The 21,208-nt window shown below is 58.8% G+C and overlaps 2 protein-coding genes across 2 annotated transcripts; one reads left to right on the forward strand and one right to left on the reverse strand.

Moving 5' to 3' along the window:
* The first annotated feature begins 500 nt into the window (after positions 1-500).
* On the forward strand, positions 501-10,484 carry SLC37A2 (solute carrier family 37 member 2). Its single transcript, XM_054395629.1, has 19 exons — positions 501-559; positions 2,781-2,862; positions 2,947-3,034; positions 3,656-3,734; positions 3,927-4,062; positions 5,135-5,211; positions 5,306-5,472; positions 5,796-5,833; positions 5,974-6,153; positions 6,305-6,395; positions 6,474-6,536; positions 6,703-6,788; positions 7,610-7,658; positions 7,910-7,983; positions 9,023-9,101; positions 9,218-9,315; positions 9,640-9,704; positions 9,955-10,003; positions 10,455-10,484. Exons 1-18 carry the CDS (start codon positions 501-503, stop codon positions 9,995-9,997), a joined length of 1,554 nt encoding a protein of 517 aa, XP_054251604.1. The 3' UTR covers positions 9,998-10,003; positions 10,455-10,484.
* A 6,962-nt stretch (positions 10,485-17,446) lies between these two features.
* On the reverse strand, positions 17,447-20,864 carry TMEM218 (transmembrane protein 218). The gene is made up of 3 exons (XM_054395586.1): positions 20,746-20,864; positions 20,523-20,625; positions 17,447-17,581 (listed from the first exon to the last, which is right to left on the reverse strand). The coding sequence occupies exons 1-3, from the start codon at positions 20,862-20,864 to the stop codon at positions 17,447-17,449; spliced, it is 357 nt and encodes a 118-aa protein (XP_054251561.1).
* Positions 20,865-21,208: the final 344 nt, after the last annotated feature.

The following is a 21,208-nucleotide window of genomic DNA, read 5'->3' on the forward strand; positions in this document are numbered from 1 at the left end:
TACAAAGAGCCCCAAATCCTGACATATAACCACAAATCCCTGCAAATTGCCCCCCGGGAGCATGGCTGGGTCACATTAGCCAAAATCAGGGGCCCTAAGCTGCTTTTTTTTGTTGTTTTTTGGGTGGGGGGTGGCTGATAATGGTGAAGTGAGTGGAAAAGTTACCGGCAGCATTTTCCACTGGGAAAAAGAAAACAGCATCTGGGGAAAATCCCGGGGCCGCGGAGCAATTCCCGGAGCCCGCAGAGGGGGACAGGGGCTGTAGGCGGCGCCCCCCCTGGGGCTTCTCCCCTTTTCTCCCCCTGCTCGACGTTTTCCCTCTTTGGCGATGAGTTGCGGTGGATTTTCGCTGCGAGCGGAGCCGGGAGCGGGGCGCGGGGCTCGGTGGGGCGCCGCGGCCGGGGCGGGGCCGGGCCCGGCCGGGGCGGGGAGCGGCGGCCCCGCGGGGCGGTGATAAGGAGCCGCGGGGGGGGGGCCCAGCAGCTCCGCCGCCGCCCGCCATGAGGGCAGCTCTCGCCCCCGGTATCCGACTGCTTCGTGCCCTGCCCCGGGACAGCCGGTGAGCGCGGAACGGGGCACCGTGGAGAGAGGGGCTGGGGGGATCGCCAGAGGGGAGAGGGACCGGCCCCGGACTAGAGGTCACTTGGCCAGGGACCGGCAGCGGGATAGGAACAGGTCCTGGATCGGGGGACAGGCACCGGGGTAGGAATCGGTCCTGGGATTTAGGACAGGCTCGGGATCAGGCGTCACCCGCACAGGGACCGACAACGACGGAATGGGCCTGGGCCGGGGGGTCGCTTGCTCGGGGACCGACACTGAGCTGGGGACTGGCGGTCACTGATCAGAGGACCAGCACCAGGACAGGGACTGGCATCAGGACAGGCATTAGCCCCATATGGGGGTCACTTGCCGAGGAACCAGCCCTGGACCTGTGGTCACTTGCCCGGGAACTAGCACCCCACCAAGGGTCACTTGACTGGGGACCAGCATCACTCTTGGGGCACTGGGTCCACACTGAGCATGGCCCCAGCACAGTACTGGTCCCGGACCCAGCGGCCTGAACACGACCCATCCGGGGGCCCGAGGGCACCAAGCTCCTTTTGGCACCGCAGGGCTGGTCAGGGGTGTTGCAGGGAGATCTCGAGATGTGCAGCAGCACCTAGCAAGGCCCTCACCCGCGAAATTTGATGGGATGTGGCCAACCTCACCCTCAGAAAGTGGTGGGATGTGGCCAGCACAGGGATGCTGTCGGTTGTCCTCCCTGCTGGCAGGGTGCTGAGCTTGCCACCGGCTCCAACTGATCGAATACATTTATTTTTTCGGCAGCCTGTTGCCAAACCAACCCTCGTGCTGTCATTTTTTCCCTGCCAGATCCTGTTGGGTAACAACAAAAACCAAATAACTGCAGGGGAAGTTTCTCTTCCCCTTCCCTGCCGCAGTCTCTCCTCTCCCCTCAGCTCAGTGATTTTTTGGGAGGGGGTTGTTATGTTTTGGGGGTAAGAACCAGGAATTTCTCAGCTGCTGTGTGTCTCAGAGCCTGCACCCTGCAGCCGGGAACTGCCCTGGCTTTGCAGGGTGTCTTTAATTGCTGCTGTTCTGTGAGGAAGTGAAACTGGGAAGAGGACTGAGACTGCCAAAAAATGCTTTGCTTTGGGGTTTGCTGCGCTGTGACACCCCCCCCTTGCCGCGGCTGCTCCTCACTGCTCACAGCTTCTGCTGCTGCCCTAAAACTGTCCCTGAACGCAGGATGGGGCCCCTTGGTGGTGCTCACCCTGCTCCACAGGGTGCTGGACCCTAGCTGGGATTCTCCAGGCTTCATCCACCAGCTGTGCTGGGAGCAGCATCCCTATCCCAGAGCCCAAACTGCTTTTCCCCCCCCTCATTTTATTCAAATAAAAGGGATGAAACCAGGATTTGGTGGTGGACTCAGGGCAGATCCAGCTCAGGGCAATCCCCCGCCCGCCCCCCCCCTTTTTTTTTCCAGCTTGTCCTAAATTAACACCAGGAATGGTGACTCAGCCACTGCCTCCTGCCTCCTTTCCACCCGTGATGCCGGGAGGGCTCTTGCTCACCCTGCAGTTTGCTGGGATGGTACCTCAAGGAGGGGAAAAACTGATTTGTCTGCCCCCCTCACCTCAGCTGCCCTTTCTGAGCCACAGCAGTGCCTGTCTGTGGGGGGCTGAGCTGCTTCAACTCAGCCCTGTGGCAGAATAGTCCTGTTTGGTGGGAGCAGTGAGCCCGGGTTTGACCCTTTCCCCTCTAAGACCCTGCAGGTCAAACAGCACTAGAGCTGCCTGTGTGCATCCCAATTTTGCATCCCAAGTGGATTCAGCCTGGTTGGGTGCTGGCTTTTATCCTCCCTTTCTGGATATTTTCCTCCAAGAAAGCAGGAATTTTGGGGGCTGGGGGTTGGGAAGAGCACAGCTAACAGCAAGGCTGGAGATGCCCAGAACATCAGGGGAGGTTTAGGTGGCACATTAGGAAGAAGCTCTTTGCTGTGAGGGTGCTGAGACACTGGAATAGGTTGCCCAGGGAAGCTGTGGAACTCATCCCTGGAGGTGTTCAAGGCCAGGCTGGATGAGGCCTTGAGCAACCTGGGCTGGTGGGAGGTGTCCCTGCCCATGGCAGGGGGTTGGAGCTGGATGATCCCTTCTGACCCAGCCCATTCTAGGATTTTATGATCCCTGTTGGGCTGGGGTGTGCCAGCCGGGATGGTGACAAACCACCTGTCCCTGTCCCAATCCTTGTCCAACCAGCCCTGTCCTGGCTTGATCCCACAGGTACCGGGGGCTGACACTGGTGCTGACCTTCCTCTGCTACACCAGCTACCACCTCTCCAGAAAGCCGATCAGCATTGTCAAGGTTAGCTCCAGCCACGACCAGGGGAGAAATGGGGACCCCTGTGTCCTGGACCACCCAAATTTCACCCCTTCTCTCACCCCACAGAGCCAACTGCACCCCAATTGTTCAGCCTTGGGCCCAAACCCCCACAATGACTCCAACAGCAGCACGTGGTGCAGCTGGGCACCCTTTGGTAAGGCTCAGCCCCCCCCTTCAGTCACCCCACAAACTGCCCTCATGGCAGCCAAGCCAGGCTCCCCCCTGCCCTGAGCCGGGTTGTGGCTCGTTAGGCAGCTGTAGGTAATTAAGGAGTTTGAGCCTGCCCAGTGCCCTTAGACTGAAGGGCACCCAAGTGGTGAAATGGGGGCCAGGATGGGAGAAGGGCACAGCCAGAGCTAATTAGGCAGATTGAGCCTGCCCAGTGCCCTCAGACCGAAGGGCACCCAGGTAGTGAAATGGGGGCCAGGATGAGAGCAGGGCACAGCCAGAGGTAATTAAGCAGATTGAGCCTGCCCAGTGCCCTCAGACCGAAGGGCACCCAAGTGGTGAAATGGGGGCCAGGATGGGAGAAGGGCACAGCCGAAGGTAATTAAGCAGATTGAGCCTGCCCAGTGCCCTCAGACCGAAGGGCACCCAAGTGGTGAAATGGGGACCAGGATGGGAGAAGGGCACAGCCGCTGGCACTGGCCACGCTCCAAGAGCCCCTGAGATGAGAAGGAGGGATTTGGAGATGGGACAAAGGGACAAGGGTGGCCACAGGGAGGGCAAACAAGATGGGGCCAGGGTGACATGGCCCTAACCTTTCTTTTTCCAGATGGGGACAACTACAAGGAGCTTTTTGGTGCACTGGACAATGCCTTCCTGGTGGCCTACGCCATTGGCATGTTCATCAGGTACCCAGGGCCTCTGCACACCGGCTGGCACCAGTCTGCTAGGAAACTGGTTCCCAGCAGGCTGAGGTCATGCTAAGGGAGAGCAGCTGGGTGCTAGGAACCACCTGGCACTCAGCCAGCAGCTGGCTGTGAGAGCAGCTGTGGGTGGCAGTACTGGGCCAGCTCTATGCCAGCTCTTCCCTCTCTCCACAGTGGCATCTTTGGGGAGCGCCTCCCCCTGCGGTACTACCTGTCAGGGGGCATGGTGCTGAGTGGCCTCTTCACTCTGCTCTTCGGCCTCGGCTACTTCTGGCGCATCCATGTCCTCTGGTACTTCATCGTCATGCAGGTGTGGCCAGGGAGGGAGCTCTGCATGGTTCTGCTCCCACCTTAGCTCAGTGCTTTGCAGGGGTCAGGGTTGGCTCAGTGTCTGGGCAGGAGGTCACCAGGCACAGCCACTCCCCACAGAACTCGGCCACGCGTGGGCACTGAAACTGCAGGGCAGGCCTGGTGCAGGCAGCAGGGCAAGAGGCAGGTTTGGCAGCTCCAGCTGCTCCTGGTTGAGCCATGGGAGTGATGCAAAGGGCTCCAGGGCTGTCCCAGCAGGAAAAGAGAAAACCCAAACTGAGAGTTTTCTCAACTGCTTTGGGGTGGGGGAGTGCAGCTGCAGAGGAAGCTCCTGAAGGTCAAGGGCAGGGTCCTGCCCCTGGGGAGGAACAACCTCCTGCAGCAGGACAGGGCAGGGGGAACCTGCTGGGAAGCAGCTGCAAGGAGAAAGAGCCGGGAATGCTGGGGGCCAAGAAGGTGCCCAGGAGCAGCAATGTGGGCTGGGGGCCAAGAAGGCCAAGGGTGTCCTGGGGGCATGGAGAAGAGTGTGGGCAGCAGGGCAAGGGAGGTTCTGCTGCCCCTCTGCTCTGCTCTGCCCTGCTGAGGCCACAGCTGCAGTCCTGGGGGCAGTTCTGTGCTCCCCAGTTGCAGAGGGACAGAGAAGTGCTGGAGAGAGTCCAGGGGAGGCTGGGAAGCTGCTGAGGGGCCTGGAGCAGCTGTGTGAGGAGCAAAGGCTGAGAGCCCTGGGGCTGAGAGCCTGCAGAAGAGCAGCCCCAGAGGGCATCTGAGCAATGCTCAGCAAGAGCTAAAGGGCCCCTGGGGGGCAAGAGGCTGTGGCCAGACTCTTGTCAGTGGTGCCCAGTGCCCCTTGGCCTGGCACTTGGCACAAAGTGGAGCCCAGGAGGTTGGAGGTGAAGAGGAGGAGAAAGTTATTTGGTGTGAGGGTGCTGGAAGCCTGGAGCAGGCTGCCCAGAGAGGTTGTGGAGTCTCCTTGTGTGGAAAGCTTCTGGGGTTCTGGGATTTGGTGGAATGGTGCTCTCTGGATTGAGTTGGTGCTTGCTGGGTGCCCAGTGGTGCTGCTTACCTCCTGCCAGGTGTGCAATGGGCTGGTGCAGACGACTGGCTGGCCTTCTGTCGTGACCTGTGTTGGGAACTGGTTCGGGAAGGGCAAGTGAGTGATCCTCTGGCGTGTCCCAGCCCAGTCCTGCTCACTGTTGGCCCCAGCAGCGCCCCCAGCAATGCCTACCCTCCCTCTGTCCCCACAGGAGAGGATTGATCATGGGCATCTGGAACTCACACACCTCTGTTGGCAACATCTTGGGGTCTCTCATCGCTGGGGTCTGGGTGTCCTCTGCCTGGGGCCTGTCCTTCATCGTGCCTGGCATCATCATTGCTGCCGTGGGCATCCTCTGCTTCTTCTTCCTTGTGGAGTGTGAGTGCTGTCATCTGGGGCACAGCAGGTGTCCAGCACCACACTGAAACCAGCAGGGCCATACTTTTCCTCCTTACCCATCCCTAAGTGTTACTGGCAACCCCAAACACCTGTTCCCAGCTTGTGGCAAACAGGGATGTGAACCTGACCACCACACAGCTGGTCGGTATCCTTTGGGATCATCCAGGCAGGATGTGCCACTCCTCTCAGCCTGGAGATGAAGCCCAAACCCAGGGGTTTCCCAGTCCCATATTTCTCCCCTGTGGTGTGAGATGCTGAAGGAGAGCTGCTCCAGGCTCATGGAATCTCCTTTCTCCTGGCAGATCCTGAGGACGTTGGCTGCAGTCCTCCTCTGCATCACGTAAGTCCTTGCTCAGTCATGGTGGGGGCTGCTGGCTGCATTTCTGCTGTCAGCCTCCACCAGGTCCTGCTGCAGCACCAGCTCTGTCTCAGCCCTTTCAGCAACAAGAGCCTCACCTCCTGCCTTTGGCTTGCTCTTAGATGGCCTCTGATGAGGATCCTGGAGGGGTGACCTGCAGCGAGAAGGATCCTGAAGGGATCACCTCCAACGAGGGGCCACTGAGCATCTCGGGCCAGAGCAGCAGGGATCACCTCAACATCCCCAAGGAGCCAGCTGAGGAGCCTGAGGCCATCAGCTTTCTGGGGGCACTCCGGATACCTGTGAGTCATGGCATGTCCCTTCCACCATGGTGGGGAGGGGGGGAAAGAGCAAAGCCCAGGGGCAGAGCTCATTCCACAGGGCTGAAAACTGGGGGAGTCCCTCCACCCTCCTCCCTCCAGGAGGCTCTTCTGATGTCTTCTCTGCTCCCAGGGCGTGGTGGAGTTCTCCCTGTGCCTGCTCTTTGCCAAGCTGGTGAGCTACACCTTCCTCTACTGGCTGCCCCTCTATATCGTCAACGTCGGTGAGGTTTTGGGGCTGGGGAGCCAGGAAAGGACTGGGTCTGGGGAGCATCTCCTCACTCCTGCCCTCTCCCCTGCAGCTCACTTTGGGGCCAAGGAAGCCGGGGACCTGTCGACCCTCTTTGACGCTGGGGGCATTTTAGGTTTGTCACTTAGCTGGGGCAAGGGGGTGGGGAGGGGGTGATTTGAGGGATGAAAAGCTGGGAGCTGGAAAAGCATCCTGGTGCTGGATCCCAGGAGATTTGGGGTGAAGCCAGGGCAAGGCTGTGCTGGGGTGCTATGACCCATACCTGTGGCTCCCTCCTGCAGGAGGCATCTTTGCTGGCCTCATCTCTGACTACACTGGTGGCAGGGCCACCACGTGCTGCGTGATGCTGGTGGTCGCTGCTCCCATGGTGAGTTGTCACGTGGTGGGGGGAGGGAGGGAAGCTGCTCACAAGGCTGTGCTCTGCTCCAGCTCCTTTGAGTCACTGCCTCCTTCCCCTCCCCAGCCCTGGGCCCAGCCGGTCACGCGCTGAGCGCTGGGGGTGAGCCATGTGCCCAGACGTGCCCATGGAGGGCATCCAGATGTGGGGGCTGGGAGAGGATCAGAGAGTCCCTGACACATCAAAACCCTCCTTCAGGGATTTTTGTTTTCTTCCATCCTGCCATAATCTGCTCTGTCTTAAAGCCTTGAGAGTCCCACTGAGCAGGTCCAACTTTGGTCTCCTTACTTTGCACCCCAAAAGTTGTTGTTCTCTGCTGGCACTTCCCCAGCACCTGCCTGGAGCTCATCTGGCTCTGAATGTGGCTAATTAGCTGTGATCCAGCTCTGGGTCGTGAGCCCCTTCCCTCTGATGAAGCTGGCATGCACTGAGGCACAGGGAGGCCATCTCCAGGTCCCCCAGCAGCACTGAGAGGGCACATCACCAGCTGGCCTTGGCTGGTGGGAGGCGGGCAAGCCCCACAGGGCTGTGAATCATGGCAGCACCTCTGTGTGCCAGCACCTCTGTGTGCTGGCTGCCAGGGATCTCAGCTGGCAGGACATGGAGCCAAGGGCACACTCAGCTCCCCACCCCATCTGCTCTTCTCTAAATGCTGCTTGGTGCCAGCTGGAACTCGGGTCCTCACCTCCTTGGTCCTGCCCATGCCGCTGCAGGGAGCACACATGGGGAAGGAGCTGGGCTGGCCACAGCTGGGCTGGCCACAGCTGGGCTGTTCTGTGTCTCTTTTGCAGCTGTTCCTGTACAACCACATTGGACAGAACGGCATCAGCACCTCCATAGGTGAGGAGCCCCTCGGCTTGGGCAGCTGCAGGGGCAGTGGGGGGCGCTGTGCCCTCAGCTGCTTTGGGTTCTCTGGGCCGGGCAGGAGGGTGGTGCCGAGTGAGGGTTTGCTGCCCACTGGGGGGGTCGCTGGGGCAAGCAGAGCTGGTTGGGCAGGGGCACAGTGCCGTCTCCTGCTGGCTGGGCACGATGGCATCGGAGCCCTGCTGCTGCCTGCACTGAAAGCTTCCTCTCTGCCCCGCTCCTGGCAGCGATGCTGGTGGTCTGCGGCGCGCTGGTGAACGGCCCCTACGCGCTCATCACCACCGCCGTGTCGGCAGACCTGGTAAGACACCTGGCAGCCTGCCCTGCCCACAGGCTGCTCTGCCCTTCTGAGGGGTTTTGGAATCATGGAATCCTTTCCCTTGGAAAAGACCTTGAAGCTCATCCAGTCCAACCCTTCTCTAACTCTGCCAAGGCTGGGGCTAAACCACAGCCCTCAGCACCACAGCTCTGCCCTTTTTAAGCACCTCCAGGGAAGGGGATTCAGTCACCACCCTGGGCAGCCTGTGCCAGTCTTCGTATTTGCAGACAACCTCCATATTTTCAGAGAATCCCTCCTTATTGCATCCCTCTTCCCAAGCCTTCCCACCTTCCCCTGCACTACAGTCCAAGGAAACATGGGAACACCACACCATGCTAGCCAGGGGTGGTGCTGAGGAGGGAGGAATGCTGAAGCACAGGGATTGGCCTGGGATTTGCTCTTCCTGTCCTCCTTGCGTCTGAAAGATTTCAAACAAGGTTTTGCCTGGAAGAAAACCAACCTGCCCAGCTTGCGGCTGCTGAGCTCTGACACCCAGCACCCAAAGTGGCTGGATCAGGCCCACGGTCCCACTGATGCCAACAGCAGGGAGCTGCCTAGTCCCTAAGACCTGGTGGAGTTCCTGGGTTCCTGGGTTCATAGAATGGTTTGGATTGGAAGGGACCTTACAGCTCACCCAGGCACCTCAGCCTCTGGAAGCCCAGCAGAGAAGGGCAGGGCAGTCACACCTCCTGCTCTGCTCATCACCTGCCTCAAATGTGCTGCTTTCTCCTCCTGCTTTATCACCTTGGCTGCACAACTCTGCCCTGACCCCACTGTGTCTCCCTCAAAGCACAGGGTGGAAAAATCCAGTGGGAAATCACCTGGGATTGCTGCCTGCTGATAGCATTCCCAGTTTTGCTGGGCTTTGGCTGTAGGCAGTGTCCAGGTTTGGTTTCCCCATCCACACCTGGGTCCAACACATGGGATTTCTGCCCAGGGTGTGAACAGCCTCACCCAGGGATTGCCAGCTCAGCCCCAGTGCTGGTTTTCCTCCTTATGTTCTGCTCCTCCATTCCTGCAGGGAACCCATGAGTCTCTCAAAGGAAATGCCAAAGCCCTCTCCACTGTCACAGCCATCATTGATGGCACAGGGTCCATAGGTAGGTACAGCTGGGGGATGCCAAGCATCGATTTTCCCCTTGCTGCCGTGGTGTTGGGTGGGTCCTGGTCCCCTCTCCCTTGGCCTTCTCTGCTACTGTGGCTCCTGTGCCTGCAGGTGCTGCGCTGGGGCCGCTGCTGGCAGGGCTCATCTCCCCCACAGGCTGGAACAATGTCTTCTACATGCTGATAGCAGCTGATGTCTTGGCCTGCCTGGTAGGTCCCTCCCGAGTGGGATTCATTTTGCCACCCTGGATATTCAAGGGCCCCTTTTAGGTTCCTGCTTACCAGCAGAGAGTGGGAGGGTCCTCAGGAGGCAGCCAGGCACAGGGTGGGTGCCAAGCCCTGTGCTGACTCCACCAAACCATTGCCTCCATCCACTTGGCTCTTCCCAATGGCCTCTTCCTCGCATGGAGGACTTTGTGTGACCTTCCTGAGGAAGAGCCTGAAAATCCCTCTCGCTGACAGCAGCTCTCAGGCCGAGGCTGGTGGCTGCAGAGCCCTTGGCCTCGTGGCAATCCTCTACCTTTCCTCCTGCAGCTCCTCACTCGTGTGGTGGTCAAAGAGTTCCGTGGGTGGTGCGGCCCCATGGCACGGCAGAGAGGGTATGTACAGCCTCCCTGTACCAGCCTGTGCCAGGGCCTGGTGTGGCTGCCCCTGTGCAGGGATGTTTGTGATCCCCTCTTGGCCCTGCTGACCACATCAGGCTCCAGGAGGCCCTCTGCCTGGTGTCTGGCTGCTGTGGGCACAGAGAGATGTGTCCCCCGTGAGCCAGGGCAGTGCCAGGGGGCATTTTAGCCCTTGCTGCCTCCCCAGGCTCTCTTGGTGCTAAGAGGCTGTCCTCGTGTCTTGTAGCTCTAGTGTGCAGCTAACAGAGTCAGTGCTGGATGGGAAGTAGCTTGGTGTGAGTATCCCTCAGGATTAAACACAACCCAAGCCTGATTCGCCCTGATTCTGAGTTTCACTTGGCAGGCTCAGCCTAGGATCACTTCAAATCAAGATGTGGGAATCAGAAGGATCAAATCACGGTGGCCAGGGACGGGAGTGCAGCCAGGTGGGGGGGCAGCACGTCCTTAGCAGCGTTAGCCCAGATTGATTAGCATCAATTAATGCCCTCCAAATGCCACAGTCACAGGCTGGCCTCCACCCACGCTGATGAGCTTTGATTGCACGGCACCAGGGCTGGCTGATCAAACCCCCAGCACGGCACTGAGGGTGCAGCCCTGGCCGCACTCTGATTGCCACCAAAGCTGCACCATGAACACGAGGGGCAATAGTTTACAGCTGGTCTGGTAATGGGGGTGCCAGACTCCCCTCTCCAAAAACGTTTGGTCCTTTGTGTCTTGTGTTTGCAGGTGACAGCAATAGTCTGGGCTCTGCTGCGGTAAGTGCAGCCCAAGCCTCTTTCTCGGGCTGCCAGTGGAGGGCTGCTGGGCTCCGCTCTTGTGCCAGGGCTGGTTGGGCCAAGGACTGTTCTGGCCGGCTTGGCACCATTCCTGTTTGCACCAAAACCCAGCTGGTTTGTGGCGAGGCAAGCAGCTGGCTCCGTACGTGGAAAGAGTCTAATGCTACTGAGGGCTTTGGGGAGCTCTGGAGGAGCTTGCAGAGAGGAGGCTCAAATGCTCTGGGGGTTTTTGGGGTCCTTTCAGCTTTGACCAGCAGGTGGTGGCTGCACCTCCTCTTTATGCCTGCTTCTCCTCCTGGCTTGTGGTGCAGACAGGGCTGGGGTATCCTGGCAGAGCGTTTCCATCTCTCCAGCAGCACCGTGGCACTCGTTGATCCCAACACCAAAGGGCACCCTCCATGCTCAGTGCCCCCTCGCTTCTCTCCCCGCAGGTATAAGGAGTTCTGACCTGTCCCCAGCGAGCTGCCCCGAGCCGAGGGGCCCGGAAGGAGGAGAGAGGCTCTGGGGCACGCCGGGAGCGTGTTGGTCTCGGCAGAGCCGAGGCACAGCCTCAGGCAGGGACCCATGTGGGGCTCACTCCGCCAGCGTGGGGCTGCTCCGGAGGGAGGCGGCAGCGAGGAGCAGCCCGGGGGCCGCAGCTACCTGCGTTCCGGGGCCGACCCTGCGCCGCCGGCCCTTTTATTAATAAAAACCTGCAACCCCCTGCCTTGCCACACACCCCCTTCCTGGCAGAGCTCGGCCGGGGCTCTGCGTACACTTGGGAGCAAGGACTGTCCTTCTTGCTTTTACCTCGGCAAGCCTGCCCTGTCCTCGGCTTGGTATTGTGTGGATATCAGACCTGGAGGACTGAGCCAAATCACTTAATGCATCAAAACAGCTCCATAAAGGACATCCTCAGGCTCTTTATTGAGCCTAAACTAAGCTGGTTTTGCTCCTCTGCAAAACTGCTGCCCAAAGCAGCATTTTCCTAACGACTGTGACTCCAAACTACTATTCAGCCCCAAAGAAGAGCTTGTAGCCATGCAGGGCACAGCTGCTCGCTAAGCCACTCACAGTCCAGCTTGGGCAGCTGATGGTCTTCATTAGACACCTCCTAATTAGGAGTTCCCAAGAGGTTAAACCAGCAGCTCCCCCCGGGCAGAACTGGGTGTGGGAGGCTCCAGCAGCATTGCTGTTAAGGTGGGGGCCAGCTGTGCCCTCGTGGGGGGGCCCTGACTTTGACATGTGAGCAGCTGGGGTGCATTTCCCACCCTGCTCACTACCGAGGGCTGGGAGGGCTCCAGCTCTGCTCCGGGTGCCAGGGGCTGAGTTAGTGCCAGGTATAAATCTGAGCTCTAATTGACTTCACCTCCTTGGATCTCAACCCGAGGAGAAAACATCTGGGCCTGATGTGATTTTATTAAGTGCCAATTTCATCAGCCAAGGGGGAAAAAAAGGCTAAAGAAGGAAACCTGCTGGGCAGTTGGATCAGCTCCCTGTGAGCCCCTGCAAGGGGACGGACACACGGCAGGGACAGGCAGCCACTCCCTGCCACATCTAAAAGGTAGCTGGATGGTGACAGCCTTTGGACCCCTCCTCTCTGACTGAAGATGCTCAGTGGGCCTTGGAAATGTCCTGGCTGCCAGGGGGAGAAAGCAGGAGGAACATTGGGGCAGGTACAGAGAAGCCAAATCCCCAACTGCTCCTTTTTCCCAAGGAAGTACAACCCACGCCCCACCCACCCCCGGTGAGCCACAGGGAGAGGCCTCAGGAGAGTCTCTGTCTTCAGCAGAGCCCATGGCTGACACCATGGCATCACCATGGGCCTCCTGGCAAACAGCCTCCAACAGCACAGATGCCAAGGGGGCAGCAGAGCTGACAGGTGCTGGGCTGAGAATGGTCATTTTGCTGCACATGTGGCTGAGCTTGGCCTGATCATCATCCACCTTGTGGAGAAGGACCTGGGAGGGCTGAGGCAGAGTTTCCAGTGAAGAATATCTCACAAGCCCTGATACAAGCAGGGGCTTAGTACAAGAAGAGATTGCTTTGGGGTTTTATTGTTCTCTTCCTTTTTTTCTCTCCCCCCATTCTGTTCTTTCAGCTGCTCAGAGTCTTTCTGGGACAAATTTAGGGCTGCTCGTGTTTGGAAAGTCTGAGCAGCCTTGGCTGAGCTGCCAGGAGTGAGGAGAAAGGGCAGCCAGCCCCTGGAACTTCTAAACCTTAAATAAAACAAAACAACCCAAAAAAGGAGCCAAAAGCCAAAGAAAACTTCAGGTCTCGCTGAGATGGCAGAGACTGAGGGGAGGGCAGGAGGGCCAGGGGGGATCCCCAGGGTTTGCCTGGACAAGGGACTTCAGATCAAGCTGAGGTCTTGGAAAAGCCTCATTCCTGCTCTGCTGGAGAAGGGACTGCTGCTTTTCCCCCTACGAGGACCCCCTTTGGCACAGGTCACATCCAACACCGAGCTGGGTAGTTGTGTTGATCTGCTGGAGGATCTACAGAGGGACCAGGCCAGGATGGATCAGTGGCTGAGGCCAATAAGATGAGATCCAACAAGGCCAAGGGCTGGGTCCTGCCCTTGGGGCACAACAACCCCAGGAAGGCCCCAGGCTGGGACAGAAAGTGTACGGAAGGAAAGGCCCTGGGGGTGCTGGGGGACAGCAGCTGGAGATGAGCCAGGGGGTGGCCAGGTGGGCAAGAAGGGCACCAGCAGCCTGGGCTGGAGCAGCAATGGTGTGGGCAGCAGGAGCAGGGCAGGGATTGTGCCCCTGGACTGGGCACTGCTGAGGCCACCCCTTGAGTGCTGGCTTCAGTTCTGGGCTCCTGACTGCCAGAAGGACATTGAGAGGCTGGAGCAGGAGCAGAGAAGGGCAAGGAAGCTGGGGAAGGGTCTGGAGAAGAGGGCTGGGGAGGAGCAGCTGAGGGAGCTGGGGGTGTTGAGCCTGGAGAAGAGGAGGCTGAGGGAGACCTCATTGCTCTCTGCAGCTCCCTGCAAGGAGGCTGGAGCCAGGTGGGGGTTGGGCTCTGCTCCCAAGCAACAAGCAACAGGACAAGAGGAAATAGCCTCAGGTTGCCCCAAGGGAGGTTTAGGTTGGACATGAGGCACAATTTCTTCCCTGAAAGGGTTGTCCAGGCCTGGCCTAGGCTGTTCAGGGCAGTGGTTGAGTCCCCATCCCTGGAGATGAAATGAGAGCAGATTCAGATTGAGATTGGATGTGAGGAACAAGTTCTGCACCAGGAGGCTACTGGAACACTGCAAGAGGTTGCCCAGGGAGGTGGTTGAGGCCCCAACCCTGGAGATATTCAAGGTGAAGCTGGACAGGACTCTGGGCATCCTGATCCAGTGGAGGATGTCCCTGCTGCCTGCAGGGGTTGGACTGGGTGAGCTCTGGAGGTCCTTCCAAACCAAACCATTCTATGTTTCTGTGTTATCAGGACAAAGCCTGATCCAGCCAAGGAGAGGAACCACCTGAGTGGCTTAAACTGAGGTGTGGAGCCCTCCCTTGCTGTCTAGAGAACAGGGATGGGGAGGAGCAGCTGAGGGAGCTGGGGTTGTTGAGCCTGCAGAAGAGGAGGCTGAGGGCAGAACTTCTGTCTCTCTCCAACTCCCTTCATTGAGGTGGGGGTTGAGCTCTTTTCTAGTCACAGGTGATAGAAGGAAAGGATATGACCTGAAATTGTGCCAGGGGATCCCCCATCCCTGGAGGTGTTCCAGAAGCCTGTGGCCATGGCATTTCAGAACATGGTTTGGTGGCCATGGTGGTGTTGGGTTGATGTTGGACTGGATGATCTCTGAGGGCTTTTCCAACCCAAACTATTCTGTGATTCTCTGAAACTTCTTCACTGAAAGGGTTCTCAAGGCCTGGCCCAGGCTGCCCAGGGAGGTGGTTGAATCCCCGTCCCTGAAGGGGCTTAAAATCCGCAGAGATGTGGTGCTGAGGGCTGCAGTTTCGCAGCAGCCTTGGTAGAGTTCCTTGGTTGAACTCCATGATCCCCAAGGTCTTTTCCACACTGAACAATTCCATGATTCTATGAGTGGTGCCCTTCTGGTAAACACAGAGCTTGTGTTTTTCTCCAGGTTGCACCTCCAGCCACAGCTTCCAGCTGAGCCCTGCTGGGAGGTGTCTCAGGAAGGGGCAGGTCCCATCCTGGCAGCTGCTGTGGAGGTGAGGAGGCGGCTGGGGCACGGCAGGGTGCTCCCAGTGCTGAAGGGCTCTTTAATTAGCAGCTAAAGGCAAAGTGAGATTGGACAGCAGGGAGGCTGAAGTCAGCAGAGTCGGGGTGGGAAGAGGATGGATTTTACCAGCCAGGGTAATTAAGCAGCAGCAGAGTGGTGGAGGATTGCCATCATTCAGGGACCCTAAAGCAAAGAGCTTCTTCTGCAGACACCCAAGAGCAGCTGCCCTTGGGTACCAGCATCCCACTGCAGGAGCATCCCTGCTGCTTCCCCATGAGCCAGGCAGGGAATATAGGGTGGGAAGGGGCTGTTTTCCTGCCTGACCTGACAGCAGCTCAGCCACTCTCCTGGTGCAGCCCTTCTGGCACAGCAGAATTCTCACAGAATCAGAGTTGGCTCAGGTGGAAAAGCCCTCAGAGCTCATGCAGTCCAACATCACCCCATCACCACCATGGCCACCAAACCCTGTGCCCAGGTGCCATGGCCACAAGTTTCTGGAACACCTCCAGGCATGGGGACTCCACCACCTCCCTGGGCAGCCTGTTCCAGTCCCTGACCACTCTTGCAGGAGAGAATTTTTCCTATTGCTGGGCTTTAGCAGTGGATCTGGGGATGCAGGGAGCTGGCTCCTCAGGACTTGGAGCACCCAGCACACACCCCACCCTCCCCCAGCACTCCCCCCCTGCCAGAGCTGGGATGGTTTGCTTGCAGTTTTGGGAGGAAGCTGGTTTAGAGCTCAGCTCCAACAGCCCCCTCTGAGCTCCCCACAACTTCACCAGTGTGAGACGTTGGGATCTGAGCCAAAGCTGCCCTCCTGCTGCACATTAATTGCAAAATTAAAACGCTCAAGGTTCTAGACAGAGGCAGAGGTGCCAGGGAGAAGTCATCCTCCAGGAGCTGAAGGTCTGGGGCGGGGGGATGGCAGCAAAACGACCCCCATTGGGGGGTGGCTGGAAGGCAGCTCCGGCTCATACCGATTCCTTGACGCCGTCCTTCCCTTCCCCAAAATAAACAGGAACCGTCTGGAGAGCCCCGGGGCGGAGAGCAGAGCTGCCCAGGATAAATAAATACAGCCAGAGGGCTCGGGCTGAGTTCATCCAGCTGCTCATTGCCTGCTGCTGAGGGCCGAGGATGGAGCTTGGAATGTCTGCTAAGGAGGGAGAGAGCCTGGAGTTCTTGCCCCAATTAATGGGATGTAAGGAAAGAGCTGCAATGGCCTCCCGGTGCTGGAGCCATCGCCTGCCCACCGCAGAGGGGCTTCCTGCTCTCCCCAAAACCCCTCCACAGTCAGCCTGTGGCCTGATTTTAGTGACAGAATGATGGAAAAAGCCAAAGTTGGGGTTTATTGACAGCACAAAACTGGAAGCTTCACCTTTCTGTCTTTGGAGGGATTTTGCAGTGGGTTCTGTGTCTGCTGGACTCGAAGCCTGGCTAAATGCTGCCCCCTCCAGCCGGCCGTTTGCCACCATGGCCAGCAAGGCTCCGTGACCACCCCTCTGCCCTGGCACAGGGACTGACACCCTGGCAGGCAGCCCTGAGAGCAGCTCTCTGCTTTCTGAAGTGATTAAGCTGATGAATTAAGTTTTGTTTCAGGCCTCACTTCCATGGCACCAACAGCCTCATGCTGTGCTCCTGAGCGCTGCTCAATGCCCTTGGTGCAGGTGGAACAGGAAGGGGCTGAGTGCTGGCAGCTTCTCTGCCTCCTTCACCTGCAGGCTCAGAGCTGCCCAAGCCAGGCCTCACAGGTGCCAGGCCCTTCTCTGCAGGGGAAGTGTGGCCTTGGTGCCTGCTGGCTCTGCCTTATTCTTGCATGCCCTGACAGTGACATTTTGAGACTGATAGGGCTGGAAAGAGCTGGCCAGGAGAAAAAACAAAGCTTGTGTGAGAGCTGTGAACTGCTTGCCCTCAGTTTTTGAAGCTGTTTGCCCTGAACACAGCTCAGGGCTGCAGCGCTGTGGTGCTGCCTTGCACTCAGCTTTGACACCACAGCAGCACCTGGGAGGGCTCAGCTGTGAGGAGCTGAGCAGCTCCGGCCCTCTGGGGCTGCCAACCACAAACTGTGATGGAAATGACCTCCAGCACCTCTGGGAATCTCTTCCTGCAACAGTCCGGATGGGAAAGGCTCCTTCCCTGCACTGAAGAGGTCACACAATGCTCCAGGCCAGCAGAACAGCCTCCCCTTGCCAGCAGCTGAGAAGCTGTAGAAGGCTGCAGGGGAGGGAGAGGTGAGCATCCCAGTTTTGTTTCCTCCGCCACTCCAAAGGGTTCCAGCCAAAGGGATCATCCTCAACAATCCACAACCTGAGTTTCCAAAAAGCAGCCCCCTGGGGAAAGAGGCAGCTTGCAGACACTGTCAGCAAAGGGCAGCAGAAGGTTAATAAAGACCCTTTCAGGGGCTTCTCAGAGGGTTTTATTACACTGAAATGAAAAAGGAACAGTAACAAACCAGCCCCTGTGGGGAATGGGGACAAACCAGCCTGGGGCAGCTCCAGCCACTGGGGAAAAGGGGGGAGAGGGGGAAGAGGGGGGAGAAGGGGAGAGGTTAAAACACCTTTGCAGCCTGCACAGGCCTGAAGGCCAGCCCCCCTGCAGAGGCAGCTGCTGTGGTGCTCAGTGCAGTGTTGCTTTCACTGGGCGGCAGCAATGCCCTTCAGCTACTTTGCTGGCCCCATCTGAGCCTTGCTGGCCCTCTCTGGGCCTGGCACAGCTGGCACCAGCAGCTCCTGCTGCCCAGCCCTAAGTCAGAGGCATCAAACTGGATCTGCTCCGTGTGCAGGCCGCTGCCGCTAGCTGTCGCGGAGTGGTTTGGCATAGACTGGCTCCAGGAGGTGGTAGATGAGGAGCAGGAAGAGGCAGCCCAGCACCACCAGGCTCATCACAGCCAGCAGCACCAGGCGGCCGATGAAGAAGGTGTCCACGATCTGTGGAGTTAGAAACCCAAGATCACAACACTTGGTACAGCCCCAGTCTGCTCCAGGAGCCTGCAGGGAACACATCACCACCTGGGAAAGAGGACTCCAGGAGCAAAGCCTTTGGGGTTCCTCCAGGTTTCACAGAATCACAGCATGCAGGGGTTGGAAGGGACCTTGAAAGATCATCGAGCCCAGCCCCCTGCCAGAGCACGGACACCCAGGGCAGGCCACACAGGAACACGTCCAGGTGGGTTTGGAAAGCCTCTAGAGATGCTCTCTCCTCGCATTCCTTTTCATTCCTACCCCAAGTGCTCTCTGTGGGAAGTTGGGGCTGTAACAAAGCATCCAAAGCTTCCCTTTCTCCTGATAAAAGCCACTCGTGTGACAGGCACTGCAGAGGGAAGCAGCAGCATGGGGAAGAAGCACAAGTCAAAACCTGCAGAGGCTCTCTCTGGCCACAAAGCTCCCAGCACTGCAAGGAGGTGAAAAATTCTTCCCTTTTAGAAGAGAAATAGTGGGGGAAAGATAAAAAGCTGTAAAAAGCAGCAGCTCCAGTGGCAAGCCGAGGCACAAGGAGAAGGCTGGGTACAAAATCACCCTCTCAGGTCCTGGGGCTCGCCCAGAGCCTCGCTCAGTCCCGGCTCGGCTCCGTGCATGGCGTCAGCGAGGCTGGGACCCGGCGCTGCCGCAGCAGTCTCCTGGGAGCACAGCGCCGCCGCCGCCCGCACGCTGCACTTTTTAATTAGCCAATTAGCAGAGTGTCGGCGCAGAGAGCCCAGGCCATGCATTATTGATAGCCGGGGCTGGTCCAGTCCAATTGAAGATCCGAAGAGCTGCTGGCCTCCCGGGCACAAAGCCATGCCCAGGCTGCCCTTCATCTTGCTGTCAAGCTTCACAGCAGCAGGTCCCAGGCAGAGCAGAAGCAAGGAGGAACAGACAAGTGTCTTTAGCAGGGATTTACCCAGCTCAGGATCTTGCAGAGCAATAATTAATGTCTATTAATAATAGAACAGAGGGAACGGCACCTAAACCACGAGAAAACTTTGTGTGTTCAAAGCTCAAAGAGCTCGGGGAGAGCTCCAGCTCAGGCAGCAGCTGTGCAAGCAGCTTAATGGGACCCAAAACTGGGGAAGGGATTCCCCAATGCAGACAAGAGACTGCCTGAGACAGAGGGCTCCATGCTGGAGTGTGGGAATCAAAGAATCCATCCGTCTGGCAGAGCCCTGCAAGCTCACCCAGCCCAAGCCTCGGCCCAGCACTGAAGGCTCAGCATCAAACCATGTCCCTAAGCACCAGCTCCACACGGGGCTGCAACACCCCCAGGGAGGGTGACTCCAGCACTGCCCTGGCCAGACCATTCCAAGCTTTGGCAGCCCTTCCAGGACAGAAATATTTCCCACATCCAGTCTGAGCCTCCCCTGCTGCAGCCTGGAACCATTGCCTCTGCTCCTGTCCCTTGCCACCAAGCAGCAGAGGCTGTCCCCTCCTCACTCCAACCTCCCTGCAGGGAGCTGCAGAGAGCAAGGAGGTCTCCCTCAGCCTCCTCTTCTCCAGCCTCAACCCCCCCAGCTCCCTCAGCCCCTCCTCTAGCCCAGGGGCTCCAGGCCCTTCTCCAGCCTCATTCCCTTCTCTGGACAGGCTCCAGCCCCTCAATGTCCTTCCTGCAGGGAGGGCCCAGAGCTGAGCACAGCACTCGAGCTGTGGTCTCCCCAGTGCTGAGCACAGGGGGATGGTCACCTCCTGCCCCTGCTGCCCACCCTGCTTCTGACCCAAGCCAGGAGGCCATTGCCCTGCTTGGCACCTGGGCACTGCTGGGTGATGGGTAGTGACTGCCAACCAACACCCCCAGGTCCCTCTCCAGGTTGCAACCACACATCCCCAGGTCTGGAGCTCCCCATGGGGTTGCTGTGACCCAGAGGTGTAGGCATTACTGAACTTCACCCAATGAGCCTTGGTCCATGGCTCTCACCTCTCCAGGTCCTGCTGTAAAGCTTCCCTAGCCTCTAGCAGATGGACACAGCCACCCAGCTTGGTGCCATCTGCAGCCTCAATGCCCTCACCCAGATCATGGTTAATGATAACCAACCAGAGAGCCAAAGAGCAGTTACCAGGCTTTAAAACACAAAACAGAGCTGAGGGAAAATGAAAGGCTGCAGAATTAGAGTGAAAATGATCCAAACTACCTGCCATGGGCTGAGGGAGGCTAAAGGACTGCTCCGGGGTGTGCTGGGAGATGAAGGCAGGTGAGAGCACAGCAAAACAAGGATCAAGCTACAGAAGGGGATGGCAGAGGGGGAGTAGAAGCTGCTGGAGCTCAGGACAAAGCTGGGAGGGATAAAAGGATGACTGTGACTCCTGCACAGAGCTCTTGGGACTGGGAGTGGGTGAATGGGAGCTGAACCCTATGGGTTACACATAATGGTACATAAAGAAGGGATTTTGTTCAAGAAAGAAACAGAGCCCTGCTCCATGAGCAACACTGCCTGCACTGACAGCAGCCTGTGCTGGAGAGACCAAGAGCAGGACTTTGGGGCTGCTGCTGGGGCCATCCCCAAGGTAAAGATCTCTCAGCTACAGACCCAACCCTGGGGCCCCGAGGCACCCTTTGAGCCCATGTCTGAGGCCCCAGGGCCTCAGAGCAGCTGCTAGTGTCAGCTGCAAGGTAAAGATTCAACCCTGGGGCATCCTGGTACCCATGTTGGCCATCCCCGTGGTAAAGACCCATCTCCAGGTGCTCAAGACACTCATGGGCGCCATTCTTGAGATAAAAGTTCAACCCCAACAGCTCAGGGCAGTTGCTGGGACCTGCTCTGAAGTAAAGACATCCCCAGGGCTCAATGCACCCTTGAGGACCAGCCCTTGAGACCCAAACCCAGGGCCTCGGGCGGCAGCTGGGGCCTTCCTTTCGGTAACGTCCCACCTGCCCACGCCAGCCACTTCAAGGGCTCACCTCCTCAGCGGCGGCTGACGCTGGACGCCCGTCCTCCCGGGGGAAGAGCAGCAGCGCGGCGCTGAGGACGGCGGCTCCCAGCGCCACCGGCCCCATGGCGAACCTGCGGGCAGGGGGAGAGGCGGGCGGAGAGGCCTCAGCACCCAATCCGACCCGACCCGACCCAGTCCTACCTTCCACCTCTCCCCTCCCCTCCCCTCTCCTCCCCTCTCCCGCTGCTCACCGAACCCGCCCGGCCGCGCGGGACAGCGCCAGGCAGAGCAGCAGCGACAGACCCCAGAGCAGCTGCAGCAGCAGCACACCCGGACCTATGCCCAGGGCCGCACCCGCCGTGTCCGCCATGCTGCCCGCCGCTGCCGCTTCTCCTTAGCAACCACGCCGCTCCGCAGCCAATCAGCGCCGCAAGACGCTCGCACGAGGTGCCCATTGGCTGCGAGGAGAGATGAGCAGTCCGGGCCGCGAGTTCACCGCCCCGCGAGAGGCGCGAGCTCGCCGCGGGGCTCGTGCGGCTGCTGCCGGTCCTGAGCCGGCACCGGTCCTGATCTAGATCCCGTTCCTGAACCCGGTCCTGGACCCGGTCCTGGACCTGCTCCCGATCCCTGTCGTCATTGCGATTCCGACCCCAGTTTCGGTCTCAATGCTCCTTCTGGTTCCGGTCCCTGGTCCTAATTCCAGTCCCGATCCCG

Source organism: Indicator indicator, chromosome 34, assembly GCF_027791375.1.
Source record: "Indicator indicator isolate 239-I01 chromosome 34, UM_Iind_1.1, whole genome shotgun sequence".
Classification (NCBI taxonomy): domain Eukaryota; kingdom Metazoa; phylum Chordata; class Aves; order Piciformes; family Indicatoridae; genus Indicator; species Indicator indicator.

Bases quoted from the DNA above. Each gene is read 5' to 3' on its own strand.
- SLC37A2 (XM_054395629.1), top strand. From the start codon at position 501: ATGAGGGCAGCTCTCGCCCCCGGTATCCGACTGCTTCGTGCCCTGCCC. The intron at 6,154-6,304 runs GTGAGTCATGGC...CTCTGCTCCCAG, and splicing joins TGGGGGCACTCCGGATACCT to GGCGTGGTGGAGTTCTCCCT. The intron at 7,659-7,909 runs GTGAGGAGCCCC...CGCTCCTGGCAG, and splicing joins CGGCATCAGCACCTCCATAG to CGATGCTGGTGGTCTGCGGC.
- TMEM218 (XM_054395586.1), bottom strand. From the start codon at position 20,864: ATGGCGGACACGGCGGGTGCGGCCCTGGGCATAGGTCCGGGTGTGCTG. The intron at 20,626-20,745 runs GTGAGCAGCGGG...CCCTGCCCGCAG, and splicing joins CGCGCGGCCGGGCGGGTTCG to GTTCGCCATGGGGCCGGTGG. The intron at 17,582-20,522 runs GTGAGCCCTTGA...CTAACTCCACAG, and splicing joins CGTCAGCCGCCGCTGAGGAG to ATCGTGGACACCTTCTTCAT.